Here is a 23708-nt window from a genome sequence, read left to right on the forward strand (position 1 = left end):
GAGAACACAGGCCAGGCTGAGGGACCCCACCAGTGCACGATGGGGGCTGGGGTGGGATGTGGGAGGTTGGCCAGTGGGGGAGGGACTGCAGGAGGGCTCCAGAGCATGTCTGGCCTGTCTCGCTCAGTCCTGATCGGCTGGACCCCAGCAGCAAGCTAACCTACTGGTCAGAGCATCTGCTCCCTGGTGGTCAGCGGACGTCATAGCGAGCAATTGAGTGGCCTTAGCACATCATTAGCATATCACGCTTTGATTGGTTGAACAAACGACCGGGACACTTAGAATATTGGGCTGTTATTATATAGGATTGCAATTACATGTGTTGAATGACGAAATGGGTTTTGTATACTTTCCTTTCAAATGTTTTCTTTAAAAAAAAAATGTTTTTATTGATTTCAGAGTGGAAGGAAGAGGGAAAGAGAGATTGAAACATCAATGATGAGAGAGAATCATTGATTGGCTGCCTCCTGCACGCCCCCCACTGGAGATCAAGCCCACCACGCGGGCATGTGCCCTTGATCAGAATCAAACCTGGGACCCTTCAGTCCACAGGCCGACACTCTATCTACTGAGCCAAACCGGCCAGGGCAAACTTTTGCTTAATAATTCTCTTTATTTGACCATAGTCGAGATCCGTGAATGTTAGAAACTACAAAGTGGTCCTCCCCCGGTTCTTCAGAAGCAAGCGGCCCTCACAGTGTGTGCCCTGAGGCTCTTGCACTGACAGCAGATTCCCCTCAGTGACATCACCTTCCTGCCTTAAGGCGCTCATTTTTGGGAGACTAACTGTTCCATCTAGCACTCAGCTCTCTGGAGATCTAGCCTCGTCTCCAACCCAGCCCCGTGGGCACAAAATTCCTTCCTCTTGTTGCACAGGAAAGAAACCAGAGTCAGAGCAAACGCAGTCACTTTTCTTATCTCTCACATATTTCACAGGCAAGGACTATGGCAAACGGGTCAGGGTGGACTGAAAAAAAAAAAAAAAGAAAGAAAGAAAGCGGGTTTGAACATGTTGCTCTGGTTACATCGGGGAGCAGGCTCTCCCCCGACTTCACGCACAGCAGCTGCACTTGTCCAACGCTCCCTCGCAGATGCAGCCCTGGCGCAATGGGCACAGCCGAGGGGGCAGCATGAGCAGCAGCCTGGGGACAGCAGGGAAAATGAGGGGTCAGAGATGGCTACCAGGCCCCTCCCTGCCCAACGGCAGGCCAAGCACAGCCCTGGGCTTCAAAGGACCATGAGAACCAAAGAGCATGCTCTATGGAGAAACAGTTAGTAAGACCATTAGGGTTTGGGTTTCACCAGGAGAAGGCTGGCCTGCCCCCTCTGAGCCCAGGACAGGGCAAGGCAGAGAGCCTGCAGAGGCAGTGACAGCTTCCCAGGGGCAAAGGAAGACCAATTCTCCTGATCTATCCACTCCCAACCAGCTCAGGGCTCCCTCCTCACACTCCCCAGCCCCCAGATTCCCAGGGAAGGGCCCTCACTCACTCTTCTTGCAGGAGGTGCATTTGCACTCTTTGCATTTGCAGGGGCCGGCACAGGTGCAGGAGCCTCCTGCAAGGAGGAGAAAGACAGGCAGGGAGATGTGTGATGCAGGAGAGACAGCAGTCCCTCAACTCTGCTCCCACACCCCTCCCCTGGGCAGGGGCCAGCCCCGGAACGCCTGTCCCACATGGAACAGATGCTGGCCTACCCCACCTTCTCTGCCCTTCTGCTAGAGAGGGCAGGGCACTCCCTGTGTTTACCCCCCAGGGATGGTCCCAGGCTCCAGGCCCAGTTCAGTCAGGCTGAGACTGGGGGCCAGGACCTTATGTCCTCAGCCCAGAAGACACACTGTTCCCTGCCTCCAACCAGCAGGGACAGCTTAGAGTCCTGGGCCAGCAGCCCCCCGACCACATGATGATGTGGAGCCAGGACAACCTCAAACCTCAGGCCTCTCCAACAGGAACCACTGGGAGGCTGCAAATGCTTGAACAGGATGAGGGCCCTTGGCCAGGGAGAAAGCACAGAAGCTGCTCTCTCTCTCTCTCTCTCTCTCTCTCTCTCTCTCTAAGGAGTCTGCTTCCTCTCAAGCTCAGAATGCTCCCTCCTCTCGCCTCAGGGTGAGGAAGGGGCCTCCTGAGGTCCAGAGTCGGGGTTCCTTGCCAGTTGGGCAGGAGCAGTTGGGGTCCATTTCCAGCAGAGATGAGGCAGTTGGTCCAAAGCGAGAGGAGAAGAGGCACTTGCGCTGGTGCACCGCGTGGTGGCGCCCAGGAGCCCGCGTGCTCACTTTCTATCTAGAAGAGGCGGCCCGGGCGCAGAGGCCACCCCCCACCCCCCCGCGGCTCTTGCACCCCTGCTCTTGCACCCTGTCCCTTGCGCCCGCCCCGCGGAACAGTGCGGCTCCTTGTCTGGGCTGAGCGCACCTGGCTGGGTGGGGTGCACTGTTCCACTAGCCCCGCTGAACTCTGTGCGCACCGCGCGGGCCCCACCTTTGGCCCCTGATTATGCCGAGCGGCTTGTGTGCCGTGTGGCACACGGTATGCAGCCTCCAGGCCTGACCCTTCCCAATTTTCCACCCGGGGCAGCCACCTCTGATCTCCACGGCCTTCTTCCTGGAATCCAGCCCCTGTGACCTCACCATCTTCCCCGGCCCTGGACCCCTTGCCACTGACCTCAGGCAAAGAGCCCTTGTGCAACACCCCCTCCCATTCCTGTCCATGACTTGGCAAGAACAGGGGAGAAAGGAAGGGAGTTGTGTGCAGAGGACCGTGTGCAATGGGACCTTGGCCTCCCACCCGCATTTCTTCTCTTTGGTCCTCTACCCCCAACCCTCACATTGGGCTTACAGCCCCCTTTCTGGGGTACACTGCACCTGGCTAGCACGGGCCCCTGCCTTCTTCCACCCTTCCAGTCTCCCCTGGGGGGATCCATGGACACGTTTGTCAGGTCCTTTGCAGAAAATGCTAGTGTTCCCCACAGCCTGCTGGTACACCCCACTCCCAGAGGTTCCCGCAGCCTTGCTACCCCAGAGGAAGCATCATTTTAGGTGATGGGAAGACTTGGCTTGGAATATTGTTGTAGGCAGCGGGAAGGGCACCAGGGGTGAGACTGGTGGGGCCACAAGGGACCTGGGTTCAGCAACATGGGTACTTGAGTTCTGGCTAAGGAAGGATTCAGAGGATCTTCATAGACTGTTCAACAGCTTTCAGCCGTGTTCACTCAGGGACGGGTACCGCAGATTGATTGGTGGGTGCCAGGGCAGGGGGTCCTTACTCAATGCAGCTGGTCCTGAGGCCAGCCATGGGGTGGCTTGTCTGGTTTTGCCGCTTTTCTGGGCCTGGAGCTAAAATACAACTGAGGCCTAGATGTTCTTTCTAGGGAGGATAGGTCAGGGGGTCCCAACCTCAAGACCAGTGAGTGATAGGCTAGGAGAGGAAAGGTCACCCTGGGTGTGAGGTCCCACCCTACAGTTGTCCTTTGCTAGACACCCAGGGCTCTCTGCCCTGGCGACCTTCTGTACCTGGCCCATCAACCTTGCTCTGCTCATGCCTGACTGCCTACCGCAATATCACTGCCAGAAGAGTGTTTTCCCCGTTCCCCGGCTGATGATGACACAACACTTCGTAAGTGGCAGGCCATGTTTTCATCACTCTGGATCTCTGTACTTTCACAGCAGCCATATAAGGGAAATACTTCTATTAGTATGTAGGAGCCATTTCTGCTAATGGGACCATTGCAACACACGGAGTCTAAATCACTTGCCCGTGGTGACATAGCTGGGAATCTGTATACTCGGTGGAATCCAGCGAGGCTTTCAAGGGAAGGGGAAGAAGGTCCCCGGATCGCCAGCCTGTGGCTGAGGTCTGTTGACAACACTTCTCTAAGGCTCGAAGCCTTTTAAACCAGAGCAAGCTGCCAGCTCACCCACTGTCGCAGCAATACAAGTGAAATATATAGATATTTATCATAATGATGTGCGTAATGATTAATAGAAATATTTATTATAATAATAGTAATATAATTATTATGATGATGCTAACTATGAAATCATCTGGCTAGCTCCAATGTCTCCCATCATACAGTTTCTTGCTATCAGTGGTAAAATAGTCGGCTTTCCATGTAAATGTATTTAAGAAAATATGAATCATTTCAAAGCACAAATGGCAGGTTTCTTTGGGTTTCTGAGAAGATACAGGGCATCTTCATCATGCCTGGACATTTCCTGAGCCGATCACAATTGGTAGAAGAGTGAAGGACTCTGGTCTGCAGGTCACATCCTCATGGACAACACGGGACACACGGCCTGGCATACCAGCCCTGGCTTATTTGTCTGGAAGCAAATATATCTCCCCCCAGCTACGGAGAATAGTCATAAGACAAGTAGGTTGTATTGTAGACCACTCCCCACGTGCCAGCGCTCATGTAGGTTCTGTACCTGTACACATTCATTCACTCCTATGACCCATGTGGCTCACTTTACCCCTTGACAGTGAAGGAGGCTGAGCCACGTAGAGGGTATGTCACGTGGTCTAAGTGACACAGGTGGGACGCGCGCTGCAGGCAGATGCAGCATCATGGCCTCACTCACCGCCCTCCACACACATTTCCCAGGGAAGGTGAGGATGCTGGAACCTGGCTTAGTGGCATTCGTGGCAAGAACACTCAGCAGTTTCTCATCTCTCCAGCCAGGGGCACAAATGGCTCTTCTGGAAAACCCCTTCTGGCTCTCTTTGTGAGAGGCAGGGTTGAGCAGCCAGTGACAGGGTGACCAGCTCGCTGTGGCCAGGGAGTGAAGCCACCTGGAGCATAGGTTCAGACCAGTGACTTCTTGAGCAGGTAGTTTAGCTTCCCTGGAAAATGACATAATCGCTTCAGCCCTTCCATCTGCAGTCTCCCTGGCCCCGTAAGGATGAAATGACAGGGTGGGAAAGGCTTGGGGTCCACCCAAATGCGGTGGCAGTGTCTTGTCCCAGGGTGCTTATTACAGGAGGTCACCTCTATCTTCCTGGCGCCGGGTCAGCACATTTTTAATCCCACCCATAATGTCCAACCCAGAGTGATGCTTCTTTTCTTAAAAATATGTTTTTATTGATTTTATAGAAAGAGGAAAGGAGAGAAATAGAAACATCAATGAGAGTCATCAATTGGCTGCCCCCTGCACACACCCCCATGGAGATCCGGCCTAAAACCTGGGCATGTGCCCTGACTGGGAATTGAGCCAGCAGCCTCTTAGCACATGGGAGGGCACTTAACCAACTGAGCCACAGCGGCGGGCCAGGGCGGGAATAATGCTTCTAAACCAATGAGCCTTTCTCCAGGTGCGTGGTGGGATGGAAAAGGATTCTCTCTACACGAATGGGCATAGTGATCATTGAACCGCGTCCAGCACGGCCAGGGCTGAACCTGTGGAGGGGCGGTGAAGGATTAAAGAAGAGGGGACAAGAGAATACAGTTGGGGCCAGGTGGGATCACTGTGCCTGGATGAGGAAACAGTGACTCAGCCTGTAAGCTGAAGCTTTATTTTATAGTCAGATCACACAAAACAAAACACCGGGAGTGATCAACATGTTTACAATGTTCTTGCGAGTTTCAAATCTATTTCGTTACTCAAGCCTTGTTTTGGCAGCACGTGCTGCACCTCCCACCGCCCATTAGCTACCTAGGAACAAGGGAGGACTATAAGGTCAAGTTTAATTGTGTTAGGAGGGCTCTGCTCTCCAAGCTGGGACTTGTATGTGGCTCTGCCACAGGTCAGTCCAGGCTTTACCCTATAGCGGCTCCCTACAGATCTTAACAGCACCGTTTATTAAGCCTACCCTGGAGCCGGGACACTATCGCTTATTCCTCCCTTAGAGATACAATCTCCTTTTTACAAATGGGGACATGGAGGCTGAGAGAGTTTCAGCGACTCGTGCAGGACATGCCACTTGTGGCAAAGCAGGCTGTGAATCAGGCTGCATGACACCAAAACCCATGCGCTTGGCACAGGCTGGCTCTTATGATCCCTTTTTACATAGAGCCTTGCAGGCAAGCATGGTCCTGACTCCTGGTCCATGTGACTTGTCTTTCTCTTTGATTTTACATCAAATAGCAACTCCTTCTACAAATAGCCAGGGGGCACTAACCGTTGTCATTAATTACAAGTCACTGCTTCTGAACTGCAGAACCTGACATCACCCTGCACAGGCTAATGGGGGTGGGGTTGGGGTGGGGATGGGGAGTGACTGTTGCGGGGGGGGGGGGGGGGGTGCCTCACCGGGAACCATTCTCAGCCACCCCTCCCTCTATAGAACTGAGAAAAGAAGCCTGGGCAATTCTCTCCAAATCCCCAGGCACTTAGCTGGTTTCACATAGCAGGAGCTGGATTTTGGAGGAGGGCCAGGTTTGAGCCTGCCCTACGGAGGAACTTGCAAAGATTCAGAGCCAAGTTCAAACTGGGACAGTGGTACTCCCAAGTGTTTGTGGTCCACACTTTGGGGGCCTTTATGAATTGTCTCCAGTGCTCAAGGCACCCTTCCGATGAGCCATGTACAGCGTTTTAAAATCTCACATATCTGTTCTCTCTATATGGAAAATGTGTCTTGAATCTAAAAATGTGGCTTGTGTTGATCTTTTACGCCATTTCATAGTAATTATTATTTACCAAAATGTAGGTCTGGGATGGATTAGGGGGGGAAGAACTGCTTCTTCACTACAAGGATTTTATTTTTTAAAATATATTTCTTTATTGATTTCAGAGAGGAAGGGAGAGGGATAGAAAGATAGAAAGATCAATGATGAGAGAGAATCATTGATCAGCTACCTCCTGCACACCCCCTATTGGGGATCGAGCCTACAACCAGGGCATGTGCCCTTGTCCAGAATCCAACCGGGGACCCTTCAGTCTGCAGGCCACGCTCTATCCACCGAAGAGCCAAACTGGCTAGGACTTCTCTACAAGGATTTTAAAGCCCACATCAGAATCAAGCAAGTCAGGTTTACTCTATATTTTTCAAGCCTTCCATGCAGTGAGGTACTGAAGTGGGTCCGGGAAGCCACAGAGAACGAGCATTCTGGGTTGAGAAGTTTCTGTGCCATCAACGTTGCCGTGACCACAGAGGGAACCGGGTATCCACCCAATGCCCGTAGAGCCTCTCGGTGAGGCCACGTGGCTTGCCTGAAGGCTGAATGAAAACACTTCAGTCCCCGGCCCAGGTCCCTTCACTTCCCATCCAGTCCCCCCAACCCAGCCCTGGTAGGTACGCCAAGGAAAACAGACTCAGAATAAAGCCAACAACTTTTATTATGTTTCATGTGTTTTCTGGAAATAAAAACAGGAATGTAGCAAACGGGTCAGGGTTGTACAAAAAAAAGCAGGTTTATACACGTGGCTCTATTTACAACCGGGAACTGGCTCTCTATCCGCATCACGCATCACGCACAGCAGCTGCACTTGTCGGAGGCTCCTTTGCATACGCAGCCCTGGGCGCACTTGGCACAGCCCACGGGGCAGCAGGAGCAGCAGCCTGGAGGAGGGGAAGGGGCGGCAGAGATGAGCGCTTGGGAGAAAAGATCAGTAAGAAATCCCGTCCTTCCCAACAGGGGCCATGGTGGAGGAGGTGCCACCTTCCCTAGGGGCGTCAGCTGCCCTGTTTAACTTCCCCTCGGGGCGGAGGGCATGCAGGGTGGGGCGGGAGGGGCACGTAGGGAGCAGAAGAGAAGACTGCACTCACTCTTCTTGCAGGAGGTGCATTTGCAGTCTTTGCATTTGCAGGAGCCGGCGCAGGTGCAGGAGCCACCTGCAAGAAGAAAAACAGGTGCGAATGGTCCCCGGATACCCAACCAGTGAAGGGGGTGCCCGGAGCCGCGTTAGCATCCCAGGTCTACAACGAACCCAGTTCCACAACCAACCGTCAGTAAAACGGAGGACCGTGGAGAAACGTGCACCGGTCGCTTTAAGAACTGTTAGCACCCTGGGACCCAGCGATTAGAAAGAGCAGGACACCCGGCAACCCCAGCCCCGGACCAGGCCCACTTACCGGTGGCGCAGGAGCAGTTGGGATCCATGGCGAGATGAACGGTGGCTGGAGTCCGAGGACAGATGTGAAGGTGATCGCTGGAACTTCCAGGAGGCGCTTTGAAGCGGAGCGCGTGGAGGCTTCCTTTATAGCGGGACGCAGCCGGGGCGAGTGCAAAAGCCCGCCGGGGCCGGGCGCCGCCTGCACACGCCCCTCGATGAGTCAGAGGGGGCGGCGGGCGCACTGGGCCGAGCGCACCGGGCTGTGCACACGGGTCCAGGCGGCTGTTGCCCGGAGCCGCCCTTGGGGCGCGCCGGGCGACCTCGCGCGGGTGGGGCCGGGTGCAGAGCTGTGACTAGGCTTTCGGGACGTGCGCCCAGCACCTGGCTCTGACCTCCCGCTGTGACCTCCGGCTCAACTCAGCACCCCCCACACCCCGTGTGCCCCGTACTTGAACTCTAGTGGTGAGAGAGCCTGAAAGCCGACTTTGGGGATTCTGCTCAGACAAATAATCCGTTGGAAGTGAGAACAGGTTACCAACAATTCTTTGTACGTGCCAAGGTTTAATAACTGGGTAGCATCATGTTAAACCCGTGGGACGGTTATTGAAATATCTTACCCATTGTATATACAGTGCTTTGGCAAGCAATAGTAAGTATAGGCTTCCAGTTCTGTGCGAGCTCTCATTTCACCAACACTGGGAGGTAGGGACTATCTGTCATTTCTGTTTTAAAGAGGAAATCGCCCCAGCTGGCTGGCTCAGAGGTTGAGCATTGACCTATGAACCAGGAGGTCATGGTTAGGTTCCCCTTCAGGGCACATGCCTGGGTTGCAGGCTCCATCCCCAGTGTGGGGGGGTGTTCAGGAGGCAGCCAATCAATGATTCTCTCTCATCATTGATATTTTTTTTCTTTTCTTTTTTAATACAGAGTTTTATTGGTTTCAGAGAGGAAGGGAGAGGGAGAGAGAGAGGGAAGCATCAATGATCACCTGCCTCCTGCACATCCCTACTGGGGATAGAGCCGGCAACCCGGACATATGCCCTTGACTGGAATCGAACCCAGGACCCTTCAGTCCACAGGCTGACGTTCTATCCACTGAGCCAAACCAGCTAGGGCCATCACTGATGTTTCTCTCTCTCTTTCCCTCGCCCTTCCTCCCTGAAATCCATAAAAATATATTTTAAAAAATAAATAAAGAGGAGGAAATGGAGGTTAAGTAACTTGCCCAGGGTCACAGGGCTCGGGAGTGCAGAACCTGGTGATTCCATGAGAGAGCCCAGCCGATGCTGAGGGCTTTCTGAGGGTAGGCATCACCCAGCCACAGGGGAGAACAGCAGCCAAGAAGCCACGAGCCTCGTGCTCCAGAAACTCACGGGCACGGGGGCGGTGTCACCACGGGGCCCGGGGAGAAGTGACAGCAGGGTCATGGCTAGCATGGAAGGCACCCTCTGGGGCAGCGGGAGCAGAGAGGAGGAGACCCAGGACAGCCTGGGAGGAAGTGGGTCAGGGACGCGAGGAGGGTGAGGCCATGCCAGGCAGGGGAGGGAGGAGCAGAGGAGGCAGTTGGCCACAAAGTTGACACTTTTTTTTTTTTTAAATATATTTTATTGATTTTTTACAGAGAGGAAGGAAGAGGGATAGAGAGTTAGAAACATCGATGGGAGAGAAACATCGATCAGCTGCCTCCTGCACACCTCCTACCGGGGATGTGCCCGCAACCAAGGTACATGCCCTTGACCGGAATCGAACCTGGGACCCTTCAGTCCGCAGGCTGACGCTCTATCCACTGGGCCAAACCGGTTAGGGCAAAGTTGAGACCTTCTGAACCATGTGGAAGGGAAAAACCCCACAAGAACTTTCTTCCCCCCCAGGGGATGCTGAGAGAGAGGAAGAGAGGCCAGGTGGCCCGGATTCCTCTCCGGATCATCAACCTCCGAATGCCAAGAATGTGTCGTCAGAGTCAGGAAACGGGTTACTGGAAGGTCCCTGGCAGGCCTAGGGGCTGCTGGCGGCTGCGGCGCGTGCAGTGAGGAGGCGGCAGGGAACAGGCTGTCCTGGCAGCGTTTACGGTCAGGTCCTCTGGAGATGTCTTCACAGCTCAGCTCAAACGCCACTTCCTCCGGGAGCCGTCCTGAGCCCCATGCTCCACCAGGGTGCCCGTGCTACGTGCTGGAAAACATCCTGTCCTTTTTCTTCCTGGAACTTGCACGTCTGTAATACAGGCGGACATATCTGTGTCCTCCCCCAGCCCAGGCTACCATTGAAAACTCCAAGAGCACTCATTGCCCCTGCAATGTGTCTCCAGCCCCGGGGACACGGTGCGCTTCATAAATATTTGCCACGTAAAGGATTGGGAGTGATCGTCTTGATGGCTTCTCCCTTCCCAGCCTTCATCTTGTGTTAGGGCTGATTGCAAAATGAAAGTAAGAACTTTCTCCACCTCTCTGCGACCTGTGTGCTAACTCCAATAAAAATACCAAGCAGCGCCCTGGTCGGTTTTGCTCAGTGGATAGAGCACTGACCTGCAGAGTGAAGCGTCCCGGGTTTGATTCCGGTCAAGGGCGCATACCGCAGTTGCAGCCCCCTGGTCGGGGCACGTGCAGGAGGCAACCAACCAATGTCTGTCTCTCACATCGATGTTTCTCTCTCCCCGTCTCTCCCCCTCTCTTTCACTCTCTCTAAAAATCAATGGGAAAATATCCTCGGGTGAGGATTCACAACAACAACAACAAAAACCAAGCAGGGAGGGAGAGGTGGCCTGTCAGAGGGACTAAATTCTAATGGTCACTCTGCTGGATGACCTGGGGCCAGTTATAGGCCAGGGCCCCTCTAAGCCTCCGTGTACTTGTCTGTGAAATGGTCAGATTGTACCCGAATTTGCGGGTCGCGTGCAAACGTTCCCTCATTTGAGAGCCAAGGTTCTGGAAACCTCTCTGTGTCTGGCAGCCCCGTGGCCTGAGCGCCTTGCGGGCTGCTCTCGGGCAGAGGGCGGGTTGTGTTGTTGATCCCTGGACACACACATTATAGGCAACATTCCTGCTTTCTGACAAATCAGATGCCCATTTGTCCACCCAGTGGAAACACCCCACTGCGCGAAGAGACAGTGGGGCTTGTTTGGGCCCCGAAAGTATTCATCTAAGCCCTGGTTTGGGCCATCCATTCCAGGAGAAAAACTTGCTTCCAGTCTCAGCTGTCTCCCTTGAATCATTTTGACTCTGGAAGTCAAGGGGTGACCAATCAACAAAGGTGGAGGGGGTCCTGGTCTTGCTCATCTCCACGCCCCTGAAAGCCTCACTGTGCTTGGGACAGATGTGGAGAGGGAACACTTTCTAATGTCTGCATCCCTGACATGGTAGGGGTGTAGGGGGGGAGGAGGCGGGGTGGGGGGCGCGGGGGGGGGGGGGGAGATGAAGCCAAGCATCATTAGATGGAAAAAACATCCCCTGCCGATCGGAAGCAGTGATGTGATCCCAGCCTGCATTAACAGAAGGATGCCGTCTGGAATGGAGGAGGTGATTTTTCACTCTCCTTTTACTGCCCAGGTGGCTATTGATAGCTCTGCTGCCCAGCCGTTCATCCATCCTTCCCCTGGGACAGTACCCTGTGCTTTCTTTTGGGGAACCCCTCCTCCCCATTCTTACTTGGTTTGGATGGAGGAGGCCCTATCTGTGGACTCCCAGGCCATTCCACCCCCTTGGCCACAGTGATTGGCTCTGAGGGGGTAACCTCGCCACCAACCAAAGAGACTCAGTGAGCCTTCTGCTGGGAAAATGGCGGTTAGTCTTTGCAGCAAGGTGATCCTGAGAGGATGTGAAGCTGCGTTGCTTTTGTTTCCAGCAGAAAAGCCTGAGATAATAAAGTCTTCACAGAGGAAAGGGAGCCGAACAACACCACTCGAGCACCTGGGTCCAGCCATGCCTGAAGGCATTGTGAGGCCATCATTTCCTCTTTCGTTAAATCATGCTGGACACGGTCGTAACGGGCACAGCGGGGCAGACCACGCTGAGGGCTGTGTGCGTCATTGGGCTTTCACTGTGCAGAAGACTGTTTGTTAATCACAATGGTCCTTGAAACTCCATCATGTGCCCTGGCTGGTTTGGCTCAGTGGTTAGAGCGTCAGCCTGTGGACTGAAGGGTCCCAGGTTCGGTTCCGGCCAAGGACACATGCCTGGGGTTGCCAGCTCGATCCTCAGTGGGGGGCGTGCAGGAAGCAGCCGATCAATGATTCTCTTTCATCATTGATGTTTCTATCTCTCTATCCTTCTCCCTTCCTCTCTGAAATTAATAAAAATATATATTTTTAAAAAAACCATCACGTGAGCAGCAGCCACGAGGGTGGGCAGGTCCCATCTGGAAGAAAACAGTGACCTTCAAATCTTTGAACTACGGTTGCTCCTATTATCTGTAGCTATGCAACAAAATACCCAAAACTTAGCAGCTTAAAAGAACAACGACTGTATTGTCTCCCCTGGTTTTGTGGTTCAGGAATTCCAACAGGCCTCCTTGAGGTCATTCTTTCCTTTCATGTGTCCTTGACGGAGGGGTGGCATTCAGTGGGTGGACGGGCTGGTCTGGAGTATCTGAGGCCGCGTCACTCCACACCTAGCAAGGAGGGCTGGAGAGCTGAGCGCAGCTGGAACTATGGACCGGGACTCCCACGCGTGGCCTCTTCAGCGTGGCGGCCTCAGGGCAATTAGGCGCCTCACATTCAGTTCAGGGCCCCAACGTGAGAGTCCCAAGAGACAGGAGTGGTGACAGTAAGCACAGGTCATTTTCAACACATCCTGCTGGTCTGGAAGTCACGGCGCCTGCCCAGATTCAAGGGGGAAGAATGAAGCTTGATGGAAGGACTCCACACATGTGCAGCCATCGCGAAGCTGTAACAGTAGAAACGGGGAGTAATATTGAGCGGCTACCATGCACCAGGCCTTGTGCTGAGGGCATGCTGAGTTCATGGCACTGAGACCTCAGCACAGCCCTCCAGGCAGATGCCGATGCTATCTCCATTGCACAGAGGAGGTGTTGAAGAGTGACGTGGCCTGCTCGGGGTCACGCAGCTGGAAGTGGCAGCAGCGCTGGGATTCGAACCCAGGACTTTCTGACTCCACACCTACATGTTTCTGCCACCCTGGGCAGGGACTGCAGGGTGAAAGATTTTGCTCTGGTTAGAAAGGCCTTTCTTGCAAGGAGAGCTGGCCACAACTGGAAGGGACCGCCCTGACAGATAACCCCCTGTCGCCACAGCAATAGAAACAGGAATAGAGAGAGGTTAGGTCCTGTCTTTCCGGGGGGTGGGGGGGTGGAGGGGTGGGGATAATGTGAGTCTGTGATCCCCATCACAGGTACCACATGTCTAATCTTAATTCTTCCTCCTCCAACTGCCCTTGCCTTCATCCTCTCTCATCATTGATGTTTCTATCTCTCTCTCCCTCTCCCTTCCTCTCTGAAATCAATAAAAAGATATATTTTAAAAAATCAAATCAACTCAATAAGTTAAAAAAAACCCACAAAACTTAACAAAAAAGAAGTCATTAGGTGCAGGCCACGCTCAAGGGGAAGGGGTTACACAAGGGGGTGGATAGTGGAGGCCGGGATCACTAAGGGCCCCCTTAAAAGGGCATGGCTGTTTGCAACCTAATCCCAGAAGTGAAATCCCATTTAGGGGGTGCATTAGTTATCGATTGCTGCATAACTAATTCCCCCCAAACTGAGCAGCTTAAGACAACGCTCATGTAGCATCTCCCACTTTCTGTGGCTCAGGAATCCAGAGAAGGCTTAGCTGGGCCCTCAGGCCCTCGGACAGCAAGCCAGGTGTCCCCAGGGATGCAGTCATCTCAAGAGTGACCTGGGGCAGACAGCTCTGGTTGGGGGGTGGGGAAGCGTTGGAGGGGGCGCTGAGCAAAAAAGAAAAAAGAGAAGAGAACTGATGGACATGGACAACAGTGTAGTGATTGCAGGGGCAGGGGTGGTGGAGGTGGAGGAGGGCATAGAGGGATAAATGGTGATGGGAAGTTAAAAGGGTGACCTGGGTCAGGATCAGCTTCCACGCCCCCTCCTGTGGCTGCTGGCAGGATTTGGGTCCTCGTGGGCTATTGTAGTGAGGCCTGGCTTCCTCCCAGGCGCTTGGCCAGAGGCCTCCCTCGGCTCCCTGCCACGTGGGCCTCTGCATAGAGCATCTCACAACCCGATGGTGAGCAGGCAAGAGGGCAAGAGCGGGTGCCAACAACAGAGTGTGAGCAAGACAGAGGACATGGTTGTTCGTAACCTAATCCCAGAAGTGCTATCCCATCGCTGTGCAGGGTTCTGTTCGTTAGAAGAAGTCACTAGGGCCCTGGCCCCGTAGCTCAGTTGGCTAGAGCATCATCCCCATACGTCAAGGTTGTGGGTTCAATCCCCAGCCAGGGCACATACAAGAAACAACCAATGAATGCAGAAATAAGTGAAACAAACAAAATCAATGTTTCTCTCTCTCGCTCTTTGTCTCTCTCTCAAATCAATAAGTTAAAGAAAAACTTAAAAAAAGAGGTCACTCGGTCCAGGCCGCACTCAAGGCGAAAGGGTTGCACAAGCGAGTGGATAGCAGAGGCCGGCGTCACTGAGGGCCACCTTAGAAGTCTGGTCACCTGGGCAAAGGCAGTGGTAGGTTGTCTGACTTCCGGCTCTTTGCCTAGAATACTCTCTCCATCCTTCTCTCCTCTTCCTCTATTGGGGCTCATGTTAAAGGCTATTTCCTCAGAAAAGCCTTCCTAGACCCACAATAGGCGGAATCCTTCTGTTATAGCAAATGCACCCCCTCTCTGTAGCCCTTATGAATGACAAGGACAGTTACCAGGAGTACCAGGGGTCCTCAAACTTTTTAAACAGGGGGCCAGTTCACTGTCCCTCAGACTGTTGGAGGGCTGGACTGTAGTTTTTTAAAAAAACTATGAACAAATTCCTATGCGCACTGCGGGCCCTGGACGAGTCGGCTGCTAAGCAGAACAGGCAGCGGCACCCGGCGGGCCGGATAAATGTCCTCGGCGGGCCGCATGTGGCCCGCGGGCCGTAGTTTGAGGACCCCTGAGTTAAACAGCTCCACTGACAAAGCCCGTGTCTCGTGCAGGGTCTCCGTGCTTTCCTTACCCGCATGAATTCACTCCTGACAACCCTATACCATAGGCTCTGCCGTGAGCCACATTTTACGGAGGGGAAACTGAGGCTCAGAGAGGTTAAGGAACGTTGCTCAAAGCCACTTGCCAGGAGGGGCCCAATCAGGCTACACGGGTAGCTCCGGAGCCGGGGCACTCAGCCACTCTGCCCACAGCCTCTGGGCAGCCAGTGTTGAGCATGGCTTTCTGTTTAATCTGACTCTCCGCCCCGGCTGTGGGCGGCGTCTGCTCTCTTCACTGTCCTTGCTCTGGCCCCTGGCACAGCGCCCGGCTGGTGGCGGCTTAATAATGCCGAGGAACGAAGACCACAGAACCCTCCCGCAGTGCGCAGGCTCCTTGACGGGCGAGGCCTGCCTGGGGAGAGCAGCTTCGACACCTGCATGCAGGGGGAGGCTAAGCTTGCTCTGGGGTCACCCCTCCCTCCAACCTGACCTCAACTTCCCTTTTCTGTCCCCAAGCACGTCTGCCTTGGGATCAGAGCATCCCACACCTACCTCCCAATACATTTGATACTCCACGTGCCTGGTTTATGCTCCCTCCTGTCATCCTCCAATGTCCCCCCCCCTTTTTTATTAATGTACCAAGGAGTTCAATGAGTGGTTGAATGAAATCAGCTCCTCTAGTTTTTTTAAATATATTTTATTGATTTTTTACAGAGAGGAAGGGAGAGGGAGAGAGAGTTAGAAACATCGATGAGAGAGAAACATCAATCAGCTGCCTCCTGCACACCCCCTACTGGGGATGTGCCCGCAACCAAGGTACATGCCCTTGACCGGAATCGAACCTGGGACCCTTCAGTCCGCAGGCCGATGCTCTATCCACTGAGCCAAACTGGTTAGGGCCTCTAATATTTTTTGTAACTTTTTTTTTTAATTGATTTCAGAGAGGAAGGGAGAGGGAAAGAGAGATAAAAACATCAATGATGAGAGAGAATCATTGTTCTGCTGCCTTCTGCACTCCCCCTACCAGGGGGCATTGAGCCCGCAACCTGGGCATGTGCCCTTGGCCAGAATTGAACCTGGGACCCTTTAGTCCACAGGCCGACACTCTATCCACTGAGCCAAACCGGCTAGGGCTTTTTGTTTTGTTTTGTTTTTTTAATGCTCACCCAAGGATATTTTTTTCAATTGAATAAATATCCTTTTAGAGAAAGGGAAGGAGGGGGAGGGGGAGAGAGAGAAACATCAATGTGAGAGAGACATCGATTAGTTGCTTCCCACAAGTGCCCTGACAGGAGCAGGGGAACAAACCTACAACCCAGGTACCTGCCCTTGACTGGGAATTGGACTCGTTACACAACCCTCTGGTCCACCGGCAACACTCTACCACTTTGCCACACTGGCTGGGGCCCCAAGCCCACGTTACGTGCCTCTTCCTGATCCCCCAACCTGGTAGGGTTTCTTCCTTCTTAAAGCTACCAGAGCTTTTAAGTGTCCGCCTCCATCCCTGGACCTCAGTCTCCCATCTCTAAAGCAGGAGAGCCTCTGTGCCATGGTCTATCAGTCTTCCAGCACTAAAGCATCGAGAAGTTCACTCTGGCTGTTCTGCAGTGGCTTTACCCTCCCACAAGTCCATGAGCTCCGTGAAGGACAGAGACCATTTCCTTTTTTTAAAAAAAATGATTTCAGAGAGAGGAGGAGAGAGAAACATCAATGATGAGAGAGAATCATTCATCAGCTGCTTCCCGCAGGCTCCCTACTGGGGATGGAGCCCCAAACCAGGCATGTGCCCTGATCAGGAATCAAACCATGACCTCCTGGTTCGGGGATGAATGCTCAATCACTGAGCCACACCAGCTGGGCCAGAGACCGTTCTTTTCATCTACCCTCAGTGTCCAGCATCCATAACTATTCTTGCGATGAGGTGGTTTGGAGGGCCAAGTTGAGATGGCGGACTTGGTGGAGATGTGCGTCTCCTTGCCTGCTCAGAATCTCACGGAAAGATGGGAAAGATTACTCATTCAAAGGCTGAATGATCTTCAATCAGTCCATCAGGAACCACCTGACACCACCGGTTACCCAACCCTTAGGTAATCTGCCTGCGTGATCCCTGCCGTCCCCTCAGGGAGAGTAAATGGCAAGAATCAGCCCATTTTGTTTGGCCGTTTTAACTTCCTCATTCCCGCTCCCTTCCGCCTGTCACAGTCTTTCCTCGTGTGCAGCTCGATAGATCGGATGCTTCCCAATTCAAACTGACGTTTGCTTAAGTAAACGGAACATTTTTATGATGCCTCAGTTTATTTTTTATTTTTTAAAAAATATATTTCTTTATTGATGTCAGAGAGGAAGGGAGAGGGATAGAGAGATAGAAACATCAATGATGAGAGAGAATAATTGATTGGCTGCTTCCTGCACGCCCCCTGTTGGGGATCGAGCCCACAACCCGGGCATGTGCCCTTGGCCAGAATTGAACCCGGGACCCTTCAGTCCGAAGGCTGACGCTCTATCCACTGAGCCAAACCGGCTAGGGATCAGCTGAGCTGACACCACTTCCTTCCAAACAACCAGGGCTCGCCAGCGACAAGCCTTTTTTGTCGTTTCTCTGCAAATCACTGGGGGTGGGGCCGGGGCGTGACTTTCCTTGCTCTCTTCTTTTTTCTCCACGTAGCGTAGCCTATTGAAAGTACATCCTGGTGGGCGTTTGAAGGGACCACTCAAAACTGGCTTGGAGGAAAAGGGGTGCGTTCACAGCGCTGTGTCCTCCCACCGGCAGCCTTTGTCTCCCGCCCCCGTGTCGCCCTGCTCGGCCAGCCCCGGCAGGCTGGGTGTTGGCATTCACCAAGGCCTGGACCACAAGGCCCTGGGACAAAAGCTCTTATCGCCCTACTTCCCCAAGAAGAAAGGGGGCGCGGAGACAAAGTGCCGCCTGAGAAGCTTTGAAAAGGAGCCCAACTCTGTTTCAGGGAGACGGGCTTTCAGGGCTGTGATCTTGGAAACGCAGCTGAGTTTGCCCAGACGGGCCCGGAGCCTCCTGGACTCCCCGTGGTGACTCTGAAAACAGGCAGCTCTGTAGGAGCCACTAGAAAATTCCAGAAATGACAGGCGTTGGGAGCTGGGGGCTGGTTTTCACTCCCCCCAGCCCCACGGTACAGATGAAGAGAGGTGGAGACAAACCTCTGTGGTCTGCTCTCCCCTTTCCCCAGAGTTGATCCTGACGTAGCAGGAGGATCAAGGGCCACCTGTGGGGGTGGGGATGTACTCCCACTCCATCTCAGCCTCAAACGGAACAGTAGCCAAGTCTCGGGGTTTCACTTTTCAACTGGGCACCTCAGATTAGGCACCGACCCTACACACACCCTTCCCCTTTAAGAAGAGACCAGTCCTTGGCTTATTCCATTCATAGGCTTTACTATCACTTGCCAGCAGCTAGCAGGGGTGGGGGATACACAGCCGAACCCCCCCCCCCCAAGAGGTGGCACTGGGCCACTCAGCACTATTTACACGTGTTTCCTGGAGGGGCAGGTCCTCATCTCAATCACAGCAGCTGCACTTCGGAGCCTTGGCCTCCGCCGCCTCTCCATCTTTGCACACGCAATCCTTGGCGCATTTTTCACACTCAGGGGGGCAGCAGGAGCAGCAGCCTGCAGGTAAAACAAGGGGAGGGGGCAGAAGGAGGCTGGTCGTTGTCCCCTACCTAGGGTCACCCCTGGTCTGACTCAGCATCTCTGGTGTGTCAGCTGCATGTTGGGCTGCCTGTGGGCGAGGGGTACCCAGCCCCCAACCCCTCAGGTAAGTGATGGTGAGGCAGGATAGTAGGAAGCTAGGAAAATTCCTTGGCAGGTGGAGCTGAGAAACTGAGACAGATAGCTGAACAGACTAGCAAGCAATTTACAGCCACATACAGGTCACCAGGGCAGAAAGCCCTGGGTGCCCTAGTGCCAGACCTCGCTGCCCCGGGGGTGCCTTTCCTGCCCCAGCCTCTCGCTGATCCTGCGGTCTGGTCCCGGCCTGACCTTTCCTCCCTGGAGATAACATCTAGGCCTCAGCTCCAGGCCCCGAAAAGCAGCAAAACCAGGTGGCAATGTCGAAGGCCCCCCTGCCCTGGTGCTGACCCATCAGTGGCCACCACCATCTAGAAATGCTGGGGAATAGTCGATTGAGATGGTCCCTGAGAACTCCCCTAAGATCCCCACCTCTGGAAACCAGATAAAACCCTTGGAGACAAAGAAGCCAGAATGCCCCTCCTTGGACACATTCACGTGGACCTCCCTTTAGAGGGAATTTTCTTTCTCTAAACCAGCCTTGGGTAAACTACGGCCCAAGGGCCGGATCCGGCTGTTCTATCCGGTTCTCTTGCTCTCCCCTCCGCTCCTTTACTTTGAATTTATATTAGTTCACACAAACACTCCATCCATGCTTTTGTTCCGGCCCTCCGGTCCAGTTTAAGAACCCATCGTGGCCCTCGAGTCAAAAAGTTTGCCCACCCCTGTAAACTTTAAGGGTCCCCATGGACCTGTAACCAGGGGAGCAATGGGCAGTGACAGCTCCTCTCGGGCTCACCCCCTGGACCTGTCCCCAAGCCCCTTTCCTCCCACTCTCCAGTGAGCTGACAGCAGGCGCCTCGGCTCACTTCTTTCCCATAACGTTTCGAGGGAGCCGAAGCAGCCCTCCTGCGCTCTCTCCTGTTGCTTCTTCTACCCTAGCCCTTCCTGGTTTCACCATCCCCAGCTTTAACAAACGTGCACGAAGTAAGAAACCCACTCACTACCGACTGGCCTAAGGCCCAGTCCCCTTTCTGGTAACACAGGGGAGTCCGGGATGGCAGGGTCAGGCCAGGCTGGAGGGGACCTGGGCCTTACAGAACAAGCATCACAGGGTACATGGCCTTGAAAAGAGGCTTGGAGGATACACTTGCAGGAGCAGAGATGATACGGGTGTAGGGGGGTCCAGGAGACCCATGGGGTCATCCACCCCTAGTCTTACACACCCTGGAAAAGAAAGGCCTCCTCCCACCTCCTACTCCCCATGCACATTACACTGCTGCTGTGTCTGGGGAGACCAGGGGAGGTCAAATTGGGGGGAATCCACAAAGGCCTGAGGGGCCAAGGGATGGGAACTCCAGAGCCAACCCCCAACTCACTAATGGCTCCCCCACCCCCCCCCCCCCCCCCCCGCACTGGAGGTTTTAAGGGGGTAGTGGATGGGGGAGGGGTGGACCAGGATAACAGTCCTCAGTTCCAGCTTCCTATTGGAATCTGCTGGGAATTTCCAAAATGTCTTGCCCCAGGCCTACTGGATGAATCACTGGGGGTGGGGCCAGGGCGATTGTATCTTCAGGCCTCCCCAGGACCTCTGTCCCAGAAAGAGTCAGAAGCAATGCAGTAGGGGGCCTCGGGGTCTCTCCATGTTGCCTGGACAGACTGGGGGAGCAGAGCAGGCAGGGGGAGAGGGGGTCCCACACTCACTTTTCTTGCAGGAGGTGCATTTGCATCCCTCGCACTTGCAGGAATCTGAGCCAGCGCAGGTGCAGGACCCACCTAGACAGGGAGAAGCCGCAGGAGTGGTTCAAGTGGTAAAACTCGGGCGGGGCCAGGCCTAAAGGGAGGAGGTGGGGTGCCGAATCTCAGTGCCCTTTGGGATATGCCTACCCTTCACGAGGTTCAAAATGGGAAATAAGGGTCCCTTCCCCCAAATGTCCTTGACGAAAGCCATAGGACATGGGATTCTTTGCGAGTGAGGGGGCGCGCTGTGCCGCATGGGGGAGGGGCTCACCAGTAGAACAGGGGCAGGTATCAGGGTCCATGTCGAGCGGAGCTGGCGCTGGAGAGGGTGAATTGGCTTCTCCCGACAACTGGAAGCTCAGTGGCCGCAGGTGCCGAGGCTTTTATAGCTCCAGGCGGGGGCGCGCAAGCACAGCCCGCGGCGCGCGCGCCCGGCGCCCCCTCTCCATCTGGGCTCCCAGGAAAGCGCGCATTGCGACAGCGGTCCCCCTCCCCCACCGGGCTCCCTGACTTCCCCGACTCCCCGCTTTGCGTGCAGCCACCTCACTTCTCACTGTGTGCACAGGGGAGGACACTCCCCACCCGGGTGCGGGCCTCCGTGTGCACCGCGGGGACGCGTCCTTGAGATGGAGGCTTCTGAGCCGGGAGAGCAAGCTCCCCGTCCACGCCCCACAGTGATGGGTAATTTATACGTCAACCCGCCTGGGCTGAGGGATGCCCAGACAGCTGGGAAAACCTCATTTCTGAGTGTGTCGGTGAGGGTGTCTCCAGAAGTGATCAGCATTTGAATTGTTAGTCTGAGTAAAGCTTGCTCTCACCAATGTGGGTGCGCAGCAGCCAGTCTGTGGAGGGCCTGGATAGAGACAGGCAGGAGGGCGAATGGACTCTGCCTGAGCTGAGACAGCCCTCTCCTGCCCAGAGACGCTGGCGCGCTCCTGGTTCTCTGGTTTCTAACGCGCCTGAAGACACCACCTGCTGTCTTGGTTCTCCAGCGCGCAGGTGGAAGACTGTGGGACGCAGCCTCCACATCATGTGAGCCAAACCCTATCATAAATGCATAACATGTGCTAATATATGTGCGGGGCGGGGCAAAAGTAGCTTTACAGTTGTGACTATGCAAAACAGTTTATTCTTGTATTATTATTTATTAATGATTGTATTGATTTCCATATGAACAACTGTAAACCCTCTTTTGCCCCACCATATATATACATATATATGTACATAGATATATATGTATATATATGTCATATCTTTATCTATATCTATATCTATATCTATATCTATATCTATATCTATCTATACTAGTTCTGTTTCTCTGGAGAACCCTAATACACACCCCTACACCCTTAGGGTAGCCAGGATCTTGAGGGGTCTAAAAACCATAACACCCTTCTGAAATACCCTCCTCCCCTTTATTCTTTCTTTATTGTATAAATTTTTGGATAATTAAATATATGCATATATAATCCTTTCAAATATAAAATTAGAAGCCTCCAGTACACACTGATTTATAAATGACCTTTCCCATATTTATCAATAGACTGTAAATTTCTGTCTCTGAAATTAATTTCATTTCTACAATTTTTAAAAAATATATTTTTATTGATTTCAGAGAGGAAGGGAGAGGGAGATAGAGACATCAATGATGAGAGAGAATCATTGATTGGCTGCCTCCTGCACGGCCCCCACTGGGGGTCAAGCCTACAACCCGGGCATGTGCCCTTGACTGGAATCGAACCCGGAACGCTTCAGTCCGAAGGCCAATGCTCTGTCTGCTGAGTCAAACTAGCTAGAGCTACGTCCATGATTTTTCCCTTAGAGGACAACAGTCTTTAAAGTAGAATTTATATCTCAAAGTATAACATATTTTTTTTCTTTTCAAACAGTATTTATTTTAATAAAGGCCATGTCAGTAAATTTTGGAAAATTTTGAAAAATAGAAAGAAAGAAAAATATCTGTGATTTGAACACAGCCACTGTCAACATTTTAGTATATTGCATTTTCACATTTTGTATTCTATGTGGCCTCTCTTCTGAAAAAAAAAAAAATTACTGCATAACTAATTCATAGCCTATAATTTACGATTTTACCAAATCATTTCCTGTGAATTTTTAGTGGCCATGTCATATCCCATCATGTGCACGGGCCACAGCTTACTTGAACAATTTCATAGACTTAGACATGAGGTTGTTTCCAGTTTTTCACAATCATAAATAGTACTGAAGTGAACTCTCCTGTGAGTGAGTGAGGCTTTCCCCCCCCCGAATATGTGGTGAATTCCCTAAAATAGATTTCCAGTAGTGAAACTATTGGGTAAAATGGGAATAAGTGTTTTTATGGTCCATTGATTACATTGCCAAATTATTTTATGTTTTAAAAATATTTTTTAATTTCATTTTTAAATATATTTTATTGCTTTTTTACAGAGAGGAAGGGAGAGGGATAGAGTTAGAAACATCGATGAGAGAGAAACATCGATCAGCTGCCTCCTGCTGGGGATGTGCCCGCAACCAAGGTACATGCCCTTGACCAGAATCGGGTCTAAGCCCTTTCTGGGGTGGCTGGGACCCAAAGCCAGCCAGCGTGAAGCATGAACACCTCTGTCAACCCCTGTACAATTCCCAAGGGCCCAGCGTACGCCTGCCTCAGCTGCCTGTGTGCTTCGAACGCCCCCTGCAGTCCACACGTGGAACTTCCTTTCTTGTCTTGTGACCAGGCCTCCATTCCTTTCCCACCAAGCCCTCCTCTGGTCTCCATCCAAGTTGGAATATATCCTGAGCAGGTGCAGAGTCCGTCACAGCCTGTCCGAGGTCTCCATTGTCTTCATTAGGCAGCACAGGAACACGATCCATGATGTGTCCGCCTCCTGACACAGCACTTGCCCGCTCCAGGAAGCTCTGCTGTGAGAAAGCTCTCCTTTTTGACATAAAATCTGTTTCCTTTATGTCTCCTCTGCTTAAGTTTTCCTCCTGCAAGGTCACTTGTAACCCATAACCCCTCAACACCTACCCACATGGTGCAGAGGGCATCCATGTCGTCTTGTTGTCCCTCAGATGAGCCTGGTATGTTTGTAAGGTCCCTTCCTAAACTCTTCATGTAACAACTCATAGGAGTTGTTAACCACTTTCTTTGGTA

General features: G+C 53.0%; 3 protein-coding genes across 3 annotated transcripts; all 3 read right to left on the reverse strand.

The window, feature by feature from the left end:
• Positions 1 to 371: 371 nt before the first annotated feature.
• On the reverse strand, positions 372 to 2241 carry LOC308235180 (metallothionein-1F-like). Its single transcript, XM_080643915.1, has 3 exons — positions 2097 to 2241; positions 1489 to 1554; positions 372 to 1142 (listed from the first exon to the last, which is right to left on the reverse strand). The coding sequence occupies exons 1-3, from the start codon at positions 2171 to 2173 to the stop codon at positions 1052 to 1054; spliced, it is 234 nt and encodes a 77-aa protein (XP_080500041.1). The 5' UTR covers positions 2174 to 2241; the 3' UTR covers positions 372 to 1051.
• Positions 2242 to 7246: 5005 nt separating this feature from the next.
• LOC308235182 (metallothionein-2A) lies at positions 7247 to 8685 on the reverse strand. The gene is made up of 3 exons (XM_080643917.1): positions 8001 to 8685; positions 7695 to 7760; positions 7247 to 7487 (listed from the first exon to the last, which is right to left on the reverse strand). Exons 1-3 carry the CDS (start codon positions 8026 to 8028, stop codon positions 7396 to 7398), a joined length of 186 nt encoding a protein of 61 aa, XP_080500043.1. The 5' UTR covers positions 8029 to 8685; the 3' UTR covers positions 7247 to 7395.
• A 9809-nt stretch (positions 8686 to 18494) lies between these two features.
• Positions 18495 to 21615, reverse strand: MT3 (metallothionein 3). The gene is made up of 3 exons (XM_080644405.1): positions 20841 to 21615; positions 20534 to 20605; positions 18495 to 18709 (listed from the first exon to the last, which is right to left on the reverse strand). The coding sequence occupies exons 1-3, from the start codon at positions 20869 to 20871 to the stop codon at positions 18600 to 18602; spliced, it is 213 nt and encodes a 70-aa protein (XP_080500531.1). The 5' UTR covers positions 20872 to 21615; the 3' UTR covers positions 18495 to 18599.
• Between the last annotated feature and the right edge of the window lie 2093 nt (positions 21616 to 23708).

This window comes from Plecotus auritus (assembly GCF_963455305.1).
Source record: "Plecotus auritus genome assembly, chromosome: 10".
NCBI classification, from domain to species: domain Eukaryota; kingdom Metazoa; phylum Chordata; class Mammalia; order Chiroptera; family Vespertilionidae; genus Plecotus; species Plecotus auritus.

Excerpts from the sequence above, each read along its gene's own strand:
- LOC308235180 (XM_080643915.1), bottom strand. The coding sequence starts at position 2,173 with ATGGACCCCAACTGCTCCTGCCCAACTGGCAAGGAACCCCGACTCTGG. Across the intron at positions 1,555-2,096 it reads GGCCCCTTCCTCACCCTGAG|GAGGCTCCTGCACCTGTGCC; the intron begins GCGAGAGGAGGG and ends TCCTCCTTGCAG. Across the intron at positions 1,143-1,488 it reads ATGCACCTCCTGCAAGAAGA|GCTGCTGCTCATGCTGCCCC; the intron begins GTGAGTGAGGGC and ends TGCTGTCCCCAG.
- LOC308235182 (XM_080643917.1), bottom strand. The coding sequence starts at position 8,028 with ATGGATCCCAACTGCTCCTGCGCCACCG. Across the intron at positions 7,761-8,000 it reads CAACTGCTCCTGCGCCACCG|GTGGCTCCTGCACCTGCGCC; the intron begins GTAAGTGGGCCT and ends TTCTTCTTGCAG. Across the intron at positions 7,488-7,694 it reads ATGCACCTCCTGCAAGAAGA|GCTGCTGCTCCTGCTGCCCC; the intron begins GTGAGTGCAGTC and ends CCCCTCCTCCAG.
- MT3 (XM_080644405.1), bottom strand. The coding sequence starts at position 20,871 with ATGGACCCTGATACCTGCCCCTGTTCTACTG. Across the intron at positions 20,606-20,840 it reads TACCTGCCCCTGTTCTACTG|GTGGGTCCTGCACCTGCGCT; the intron begins GTGAGCCCCTCC and ends CTCCCTGTCTAG. Across the intron at positions 18,710-20,533 it reads ATGCACCTCCTGCAAGAAAA|GCTGCTGCTCCTGCTGCCCC; the intron begins GTGAGTGTGGGA and ends TTTTACCTGCAG.